We start from the raw sequence: 10,566 nt of genomic DNA on the forward strand, positions 1-10,566 counted from the left end.
GCCTTAAAGATGCAGATCAACAATCCTGAGACTATATCCATGAACAGAGACAGAATAAGAGGCACTTGTTTAAATCATATTTCTAGGCAGTACTAACACTGATGCAGACTTAATGTAAGTAATGAACAAATAATATAAAAATAACAGAAATACAAAAATATGGTGTGACATTTTAGCGCAGCTTTGTTGATGGGAGAGGTCTAGTGTCCAAATTTAATAATGGGCTAATCCCCTCGCATGCGTAATGAAAGCTCGTGCGTGCCAAGAGCAAGGCTAAAACCCAAACCGCCATCTGCCCGACACACACAGTTTCCTCTGACGAACACGGCGACGCATCGCTTTTTACGCACAACGCGATCGTGGTATTAGAGTCCGCGCAGCTCGATCTTTCTCACATTATGGTGGTTTCATGTGCAACAGACGTCAATTTGGTGAAATATTGAGCTTTTTGAAATCGATTTACACTTTTCCCGGAGCTGCAGAGTTGATTTATCACTCGCTTTTGTCGTGCGTAAAACCTGTTTGGTACGTAAAGAGGCATATTTGAGCCTAAAGCATCAAGATGGAAAACTTTACAACAGCTCCAGAGCTGAACCACACTTTGGGCGTTTGGACGGACTACAGTATCCAGTACAAAGTGATAAGTAGTTTACTGCTTTTTGCGATTTGCGCTTTAGGAATTGTTGGCAACGTTATGGTCATCCTGGTGGTGCTCACTACCAAACACATGAGGACTCCAACCAACTGCTACCTGGTGAGTTTAGCGGTGGCTGATCTGATGGTGCTGACAGCGGCATGTTTACCGAGCATCACGGACAGCATCTTGGGATCGTGGGTGTTTGGCCACTATGGGTGCCTTTTTATCACCTACTTCCAGTATCTCGGGATCAACGCCTCCTCTTGCTCCATAACAGCGTTCACCATAGAGAGATACATCGCCATCTGTCATCCGATTAAAGCCCAGTTTCTGTGCACCCTGTCCAGAGCAAAAAAGATCATTTTGTTTGTTTGGGCTTTTACTTCTCTGTACTGTGTGATGTGGTTTTATCTGTCAGATATCAATGAGCTGGTGTATGACAACATCACCATCATCACCTGCGGTTACAGAGTCCCCAGGAAGTATTATTTACCCATTTACTTTTTTGATTTTGGCGTTTTTTTCGTGTTGCCGCTGCTGCTCTCCGCGGTCTTGTACGGCCTCATCGCCAGGATCCTTTTCCTCAACCCGCTGCCCTCCGACCCTAAAGACAAGAAGAAAAACGGACACAACAACAACACCAACAATAAGAGAACCAGCTGCAAAAACTCCCGTCACTCCAGCTCCACCGCGACCTCCCGCAGACAGGTGGGTGTGAGCCTGCAGAGGATGACAGCCAGGCTGCTGATCGTTAACAAGGGACTACATTCTGCTGAGGATGGGACTGAAAATGTTATATCCCAACCATAAATATCTTCAGATTATAATCATAGAAAATCACAGTAAAATAGAAAATGTTTACACTTGAGAAGCCACAACCAGCAACCTTTCGGCATTTCTGCTTGAAAAATATTTAACGATATCTAACTTCACAATTAATCGATTATAAAAACTGTTGATCCATTTAAATGAGTAACAGACTGATTGACTTATTGTTTCAGCTCTAAAATAAATGAATAAAAAAAATGTATATTGATCTGTGGGTCTAGCAGTTAGTTTTGTTTTCATGTAGCTACTAAAACGTTTTGTAAGCTTCCTCTTTTAAAAAAACGATTTTAAATGGTCAGAACTTCCTTATTCACAACTAAAAAAAAGCCTTCTTTATAGATGTTTGTAAACTCATATTTATAAAGAGAAAGCACTGAATGTGTTTACTATGTACAGCTCCATATGTGTTATTTTTATTTACTTGTTCACAGCTCAACAGTATTGATTTGGCCACTAAAGACTCCTCTGGGAGTTTTATTGCAGCAGCAGTTCTTACATTTCTGCTTGTCGCCCACTACAGGTGACCAAGATGCTGGCTGTGGTGGTAATCCTGTTTGCCACGCTCTGGATGCCGTACCGCACTCTGGTGGTGGTCAACTCCTTCCTGGACCGGGCCTACCTGGACAGCTGGTTCCTGCTGTTCTGCAGGATCTGCATCTACCTCAACAGTGCCATCAACCCGGTCATCTACAACGCCATGTCTCAGAAGTTTCGCGCCGCTTTCCGCAAGATCTGCTGCTGCTGGAGGAAAGGCTTGGATAAACCCGCCGCCTACAGCGTGGCCCTCACGTACAGCGCAGTCAAGGATTCCTCGATGGCGGAGGGCACCGATCACTTCACAACAGAGCTGGAGGAGCTCACCGTCACAGACGACCTGCTGTCTGATCAGAAAATGATGTTCCCAGACCCTTGTGTGTACGGGAAGGTGAATTTCAGCGACGCCTAAAGTTCGTTTGAGGCCAGACGATTCTGAGGGTCAATCGAGTTTTAAAGAGTTTGAAAATGTTGCTTCATGGAGTCTGTTAAGCGGGAATATTGTTTCCTGAGTGCCTGCTGACCTTTTCAAAGCCAGGCTGCTTTGGCTAGAGATGTAAACACAGATTGCAGCTGCTGATGTGTAATGACTTCTTTGGGGGACAAAGCCGGGAATGAGCCTGTACAATGTAAAGCAACACACATTGTCAGATAAGCACCCTCTTATTGCATAGGTGTTATCTTATCTTGGACCTAACCACATTACACACTGTGTATGAGTCAACAAAACAAAAACGCAATCGGATCGTTAAAGGGACATATCATGAAAAACTCCCTGTTTTTAGTTCTTGTACACATACATTTGGGTAAATGGAGTGCAACCCACAGGGTTTGTGGGCTGCTTAGATCAGAAAACTGCTTTGATCAGATTCAACAAGCCATTCAGATCCGGCTCCCCTTCCTATGTCGCATGCAGGCTCATTAGAACACACCGCCCTCCATCTTAGAATCACCACACACAGCTTGTGAACTACCTTTGCAAAGGTGTGCAGTATTTTTCTCGCAAGCCAATCAGAACAGACACGGCTTTTTTTGTGAGAGGGCTTAAAGAGACATGTGCTAAAACTGGGCATTTCAGACAGAGGGTGATTACAGCTATATTCAGACAATTAGTATGGGAAACAAAATGTCTTTTTTTGAACATAAAAGCATGTAAACATGTTCTAGCAAGAGCCCATAATACAAGTATGAATGTATAAACGATCATGATATGTCTCCTTTAAAGCTGCACAGAGCAGCGGGGCATACAGGAGAGGTTACAGTCTGACAGTCTGAAAATCCTGAAAACCCAGAAATGCTTACCAACACAGCCAGTCAGTGATGCTTTTATTCCAATGGATACCAAAGAGATAACAGGAGTAAAAAGAATAACAGCATCAAATACAGCTTGGAAGAGTTGAATTCAGTCTTTATGCTCTGCGTCACCATTGACCGCACAGTTCATACCAGCATTCAGGACTGGTCATTTTCCTCAGCTTTAGACAGACTTAGGCTAATGTTTTCTGAGCAGGCGGCACCATTAAAGAGTGAGTCACACCTGAACCCTCGCACACAAAACAGCCTGTTTTTTATTGTGAAGGACACATATACAGCCTTGAGCATGATGTGAAAACCAAGACAAACTGTGTTGAGTGTGTTCTGGAGGCCAGGCTTCTTTCTTTAAAAAAATCTCTAAATGGTTCGTTGAGTTTTTCCACTGCAGAGTGTTCACTGACAGAGCGAAAACAAAGTACATAAAGCACTTTGTACTGTAGTCTATTATAAATAAAATGGCACTGTAGGACGGAAGCAGCTAGGTTGTTAGCTAGGTTGTTGTAAACTGACGTACACCTATTATAACTCTATGATAAACAAGACCAACATTATCTAAATTGAGATTCAACTGTTCCTAGCAACTGCTACAAGTCTCCACTGGTTACAGCAAAATAACCCCTCTTTCCAAACAGAAAATGAAATGAACATTCCATTGAATAGCTTGACAACTTTCCATAGGTAAAAAAAGGCTGAAGAGAATCTACACCATAGTTATTTTAATTTACGTGTTAATATTTACAACCCAATTTACTATTGTAGCGAAAGAAAACCTGTAACCACACCCACTAGTGATGTCCCAGTGCACTGAAACAGCGTGGAGTACACCTCTCCATCCGCACAGACTTTCTCTCAAGTTAAATTACTTCTTAAACATTTGTAAATTAATGAATAGGTGCATTAAAAATACATTTATTAACTATTTCTAAAGAAGCAAAGTCACAATATTTATTGATGACTTTCCTTATAGTCTCCAAGTATAAATGTGTCAATAGTCTTAATATATTTTAATACAGACTTAGTAACATAACAACCTCAAAACTGCCTTATAAGACAATGGTACCTCCTTCACTATTGAATTATTAGTTGATGATATTCTCATTTATTTTATATTTGTTTGAGCAACAATGCTCAAACAGAGATTGAAGGCCCTTACACACATGCACAGCAAAACTGAAATTATCCAGACGTTGCCTGGCAGAGCTGGAGGTTGGAATGCAAATGTCTTTACCCTGCCAGCTTCTGAGTAGGCTACAACGTCTGTGTAATGTCCGATTTAGCCCAAAGTGTGAGAATTCACAGATATCGTATGGGTGTGTCAGATGTTTCTGTTGGCTGGCCAAAACAGAAAAGAAGACGAAAAGAAGTTAAAGAAGAAGGGTGATATACGCAAAGACCGCAACGAAAATGTCTAACTGAAATGACAACGACATTTGGAAACTTCTGTCGATAAGGCCCAATGCCAAAATCGTTAGACAAATTCAAGGAACAGCAAGAGACTTGGTTGTTTATGACCAACTTAAAAAAAAAACGGCTCTGTGACGCAGTCTAACCCGCGCCATGTCCCGTCTGCGGCACGCCCCACCAGGCGCCAGCCCTCATTTAAACCAAACAGGGTATTTCCAGTAAGTGAGAATGCATCTGACACAATCAATCTCCTGTTGTGTGCTACATGTGTGAAAGACAAACTCCACACTATATCCGGACCTGGTTTTTCAGACAATGTCTGGAGTTCATATGTGGAAAACGGCTTTTGTGTTACATAAAAAAATATGTTGATATATTTCAGCTGCAGCACTATAAGGTCCATCTAAGCATCGGTGTTCAAGTTGAAGCAAAGAGAAGTGAATGTTTCGGTCCGTGTTTTGTATCATGAGAACTGTGGATTTACAAACCATCGCTTTGCTCGTCTCGCTCTTTAGTTGTGAGAGCCGTCAGCGAACGTGGCTGGATGGACGTGGGATGTTTTCTGCCAGATCAGTGGTGTTTCTGAATGTTTGAATCTGACACACAGGGGAATATAATTGGGCATCAGCAGCTAAGGAAGATGAAGCTCTTCATTTACTACTATATGTGAAAAATGTTGAATGTTTGATTGTAACAATACTGTACATGCCTGGAGTATCAGTAGATTCTTGTGTATATTGTTTCCTCTGTATTGGAAGATATTGTTATTTATAGTAACTATTCTGTTTGTCAGAAGTTATCTGTATATTGTTATAGGACACTTTTTCTTTCGTCAATGCCCATTAAAACATAAATATTATTTTGTGATGTACAATTTGGAAGCTGCTGCCTTGGTCTCGCTTTTTAGAATAATGTGATCCTGTGAGTACTTTTGATGGTTATCTAGAAATTGATAATTTGTATATTTTATGTCCCAAATAAAAATGTTTCCGGAATTAGAGTAGAAGGTTTTTTCTTTTCATTTTCTCCCTTTGAGTCTACAGACAGCATACTCTTTTCCAGTACTTTATCTATTGAGCAGTGACCCCTTTTATGGCAGCCTCTGCCACAAGCGTCATATGCATGTGTGAATGGGCTGAATGGTGCATGTAGTGTGTAGTAGTCACTAAGACTAGAAAAGCACTATATATATGCAGTCCATTTACTTTAGCAGGAAAGGGATTTAGTGAAAGGACAGGAGAAGGAAGATTCAAAATGACAAATCCAAAGTTGCTGAAATTAAATACCTTTTTGGGGTATTCAGTGGAGTAAAAAGACAACTAGCCAACAAGAGCCCTCCTCTAAGTGAGTGGTTGTTAAGACTAGAAAAGGACAATACTTATAAAAGCAGTTCATTTAGTTGAGGCTACCATTTAGTTTTCTGCATTTTATGTCTGTCTGTTAACTGATGGATGAGTGAATAGGCAATATGAATCATCATGGCGTTAAATCATAGGCGTGAAGTGTCAAGAGTGTGAGTGTTGTGTTGACGGATTGTGTTGCAGCCTCCAAATGGCCCAAAAGATCAATTAATAGCCTAAATCTTTAAAGAATAACCATTGTAATGGGTATTTCAATGATGTATCCACATCACTATACTCACAATTGTTAATACACGGTGTATGATTTGATTACTTTATGATAAATTTATTCCACACAGACAACAAATCCCATTCATGTGGTGTTTTGCTGACAGATAGCTCCTTTGACACCTGACTTTGACATAACAGAAATTTATTGATGTTTAGAATATAAATGTGTCAAACCACAAATCCCATCACATGCATCACTTTGAATTAGACAATGACCCTCATTTGCATACAAATGGACACCCTTCCTACATTTACCTTGAGAGAATATGTGAAGAAATAAACACTGCACTTCTCACCAATTAATGTAAATTATGTTACCATATCTACTGAGCTCCATCCAATATAAATTCAGCCTCAGAACAATTTCATCTGCTAATGTACTGCCAACGCAGGACTAAATTGCATGAGTGGAATTTCAAAAGGCTCCATACAATTTCTCTGAAGTGTAAATAGTGTTTTGATATGAGCCCTCCCCGTACCTGTATATGCAGATGTTGGTCTGCTGTTGGCTCCAGAATCAGAGATGAGAGGCTAAAAAGCACCTTAGAAAGAAGACGGACACCGAAGCTCAGCAATTTACGCTTTCTGCTGTAGAAGGGAGCAAAACTTATTTTAGCCACCTAAATAAAATCTGTATCAGTTCAAATGTAGAAATATATTCACTGCTTCGCCTTGCTTGAAAGCAGTGGGACCTTGGTGTTTAAGAGTTAGTTTGGATAAATAAAAATACTGTATTTGTCAAATGAGTCTGGTGGCTTTGAAGGGAGCATGTGCAACGGCTTCAGTTCCTCGTCAGAAAGGTAGGTAATACACTGACTATGGATAAGTAACTCATAAAACTATATCTTTTATCTTTACTTCTCCCTGATGACACTTGAGTCATAAAGATACTTCATCAAGAAAAGTGGCAGGTGATTACTGGCTACTGCAGAGCAGAAACACCACCGTAATTATCTATTTAACAAGGACAAAATCAAAAAACCTACAAATTACCACTTGAAATTATGCTCTTATTTGACAGGCTATAATATGCGGACAGTCTGCAGGATGCAGGTCTCGAGTTAGAGGAATAACGCCTTGGAAAGTTAAAACCCAGTGCACCTTCACTATAATATTAAGAAGTCTGAATTTAACCTAATCAAGTGTCAAAACAGACAAAGTGCAAAAGAGGGACTGATGAAGTGAGAGTATAGTTGAGAGAGAGAACTACTGTAAGAGGGCAAGGGGGGAAGAAGAATGAGGGAGGATGAGGAGAGAGAGAGGAAACACATGCAGATAGGTAGAGATAGAGACTTTCTGGCTCATTACCTCTGAAATTAAAGTGTTTCAGCACAATAAAAAGAGGCTTGTTCTGTGATAATGGGACTGTAATGTTCATCATGACACCCTGGACAGAGACAGCAACAAAGACAAGGGGTGGCGTAAGTATAATTACAGCTCTGCTGCAACAAGAGAGCATTATGAATAATTACACGTGGAAGAAAATGTACTGTGTCGAGTGTCTTTTCAAAGAGGGGTCACTTTTCCTAAACTACAGTTTTTCATGTCATACAGCTACAGTAATGACACCAAATGCTGTAAAGCCTCTCTGCCAAGGATTTATGTGGCAGTGTACTTCAAGTTTAAGGCTGACAATATTCTGTATTTTTATCATGCTCAACAAATCCCATAAAAGACCCCAAAACAATGGTGAAATGATTCAACTAGAAGTATTGTTGGTGTTTCCTAAGCCAGATATGCTGCACTTTTATATTAATATATAACACATCAACGAACCACACTGTGTGACATGTTCCACCCTCCTGTTGCTGTAAATTGTCACCACATCTCCAACTGTCTATTAATCCACAGATGAAAATAGTCCCTAGCAAACCTGGGGACCTTTACTTAAAAACACAGTGGTGGATTTAGTTATGGTCTTTGCATGAGCTTTATAGACAATAAGAAAAATATTAAATATCACCAGCCTTATCCTTTAAAGCTGCTCTAATCAATAATTTATATTAACAATGGATCAAAAGATAATAATAATAATAATGATAATAATAATAATAAATTACATTTATATAGTGCTTTATCATAGACACTCAAAGCGCTTCAAGGGGGAGGACTAGTCTCTAACACCACCCACCTGGGTGATGCACAGCGGCCTGACGACGCCAGACACTCACCACACATCAGCATGGTAGAAAGGGAGAGGAACCTATTTTTAGTGGTGGGGAAAACCGAAGAAAACCCCCCCACACACACACACACACACAGGGAGAACATGCAAACTCCACACAGAAAGACCCGGGACCACCAGGGTTCAAACCTGGTCCCTTCTCGCTGTGAGGCCACAGTGCTAACCATTGGGCCACCGTGCGAAGATGTCTTATGTGAAAGGGCTCATCTTTTATTTTTAACTTTTGTTTGGCTTTTTTTGTTTAAAAGGAATAGTTTGACATTATTGAGAAGCATGCGTATTTGTTTACTAGCCGACAGTAAAATGAGAAGGTCAATTTCTCATGTGTGACGCTACCACCAGAAGCTGTTTAGCTTAGCTTAGCATAAATGCTGGCAATAGGGGGAAACAGCTAGCTTGAATCTGTCCAAAACAAAACAAAAAAATCACCTATCAGCTCCTCTAAACCTCACATACTTACACACCTTATGTCTTAGTACTCACTACTGTAAGCTAAGCGGCGATCATGTTATCTGTGTATTATTGAGGGAACGCATTCATATGTCTGTAATTACTTTAAACAATATATAATTAGTTAACAAGACAACATTTACAATATAAATCTGTCAGTAAACATTACGTATATTTTAACATATCTAAGCTCCCTTGTTTCAAGATGTTGCTGCTTTCCATTGTGTCTAACATTCACTGCCTGGTGAAGAAACGACCGCATAACATCAATAAAATATAATTACTTTCCCTCCATGAACTGATCCCACTGGGAAGGATCAGTATTCATTACCAAAACAATGTGCAATCAACTCAATAATAATTTACCTACATGATTCTCCTTCTCGGAGAATATCTGGGTTTGTTTACTTTAATCGTTTAATCATTTAAAAAGGGGCCAATTACACCTGCAGAGTAAATCAGTCTTATCACGAGGAGCTGAGCTTTAATCAAGACCACTCAGTTACTCTTTACACTTAAGATGGCATCATTACATTCTGGTTTCAGCCATCGCTAAAGATCTACAGTTAAAAAAGTGGATAATGCTCAAAATCCTTAGAAAAGCTTTTAGTTCCATGATATCAATGCATTGGGAACACTATCAATTCCAAATCAAAACATGACCACAATGGATCAAGTTTGTGTTCTACCTTATAGAAAGTGAAGAAAAAAGGAGTATTAGGCAGTATTTGCATTTTTCTTTACAAACTCAAACCATTACTGTATAAACTGAAAAACAGCTCAAGGGTTTGTTTTACTTTGAATTACAGCACTAATATTTAGATGCATAACCATTATTTCTGAGAACTGCTTCACATCTGTGTTGCATGGAGTCAACCAACTTCTGGCACCTGTGAACAGGTGTTTCAGCCCTTCTACATTACTGGGTTTTGCCTCAGGAACAGCATTTTTGATGTCACCCTACAAGTTTTTTATGGGATTGAGGTCCGGGGATTGGGCTGGCCACTCCATAACATCCATCTTGTTCATCTGAAACAAAGACTTTGCTCGCTTACAGGTGTGTTTTGGGTCATTGTCTTGTTGAAAGACCCATTTCAAAAGCATTTCCTCTTCAGCATAAGGCAACATGACCTCTTCAAGTATTTTTGATGTATTGAAACTGATCCTCGATCCCTGGTATGCAATAAATAGGTCAATGTGTCCTTTGGCAAATTTCAACCTATTCAGTACATGTCTTTTTTTCAGCAATGAAACTTTGCGGGGCTTTGCTTCACATAGCCGTCTTCTGATTGTAACAGTACTCACAGGTAACAAAGTCTTCTTTGGTTTTCCTGGAGTTGATCATTGGTTAACCCTTTGCCATTTTGACTTTTCTTTGATCCATTTGAATGGTAGTTGACTGTTTTTTCGTTCAGACTTTGGATGCCATTTCAAGGCACTTGAAATCCTTTTGGCTGAGCAGCCTATACTTTTGTGCACTTCTTTTTATATTTTCCCCTCTCGAATCAACTTTTAGTCAAAGTCCACTGTTCCACAGAGCAATGTCTGGAACGACCCATTTTGCTGAGTATTTCAGTGTGAAA

At 40.0% G+C, this 10,566-nt stretch overlaps 1 protein-coding gene across 1 annotated transcript; it reads left to right on the top strand.

Annotated features, from left to right (window-relative positions):
• The first annotated feature begins 291 nt into the window (after positions 1-291).
• On the top strand, positions 292-5,717 carry trhrb (thyrotropin-releasing hormone receptor b). Its single transcript, XM_032535990.1, has 2 exons — positions 292-1,345; positions 1,986-5,717. Exons 1-2 carry the CDS (start codon positions 563-565, stop codon positions 2,409-2,411), a joined length of 1,209 nt encoding a protein of 402 aa, XP_032391881.1. The 5' UTR covers positions 292-562; the 3' UTR covers positions 2,412-5,717.
• Positions 5,718-10,566: the final 4,849 nt, after the last annotated feature.

The sequence above is a fragment of the Etheostoma spectabile genome, chromosome 14 (assembly GCF_008692095.1).
Source record: "Etheostoma spectabile isolate EspeVRDwgs_2016 chromosome 14, UIUC_Espe_1.0, whole genome shotgun sequence".
Taxonomy (NCBI): Eukaryota; Metazoa; Chordata; class Actinopteri; order Perciformes; family Percidae; genus Etheostoma; species Etheostoma spectabile.

Excerpts from the sequence above, each read along its gene's own strand:
- trhrb (XM_032535990.1), top strand. The coding sequence starts at position 563 with ATGGAAAACTTTACAACAGCTCCAGAGCTGAACCACACTTTGGGCGTT. Across the intron at positions 1,346-1,985 it reads CCGCGACCTCCCGCAGACAG|GTGACCAAGATGCTGGCTGT; the intron begins GTGGGTGTGAGC and ends CGCCCACTACAG.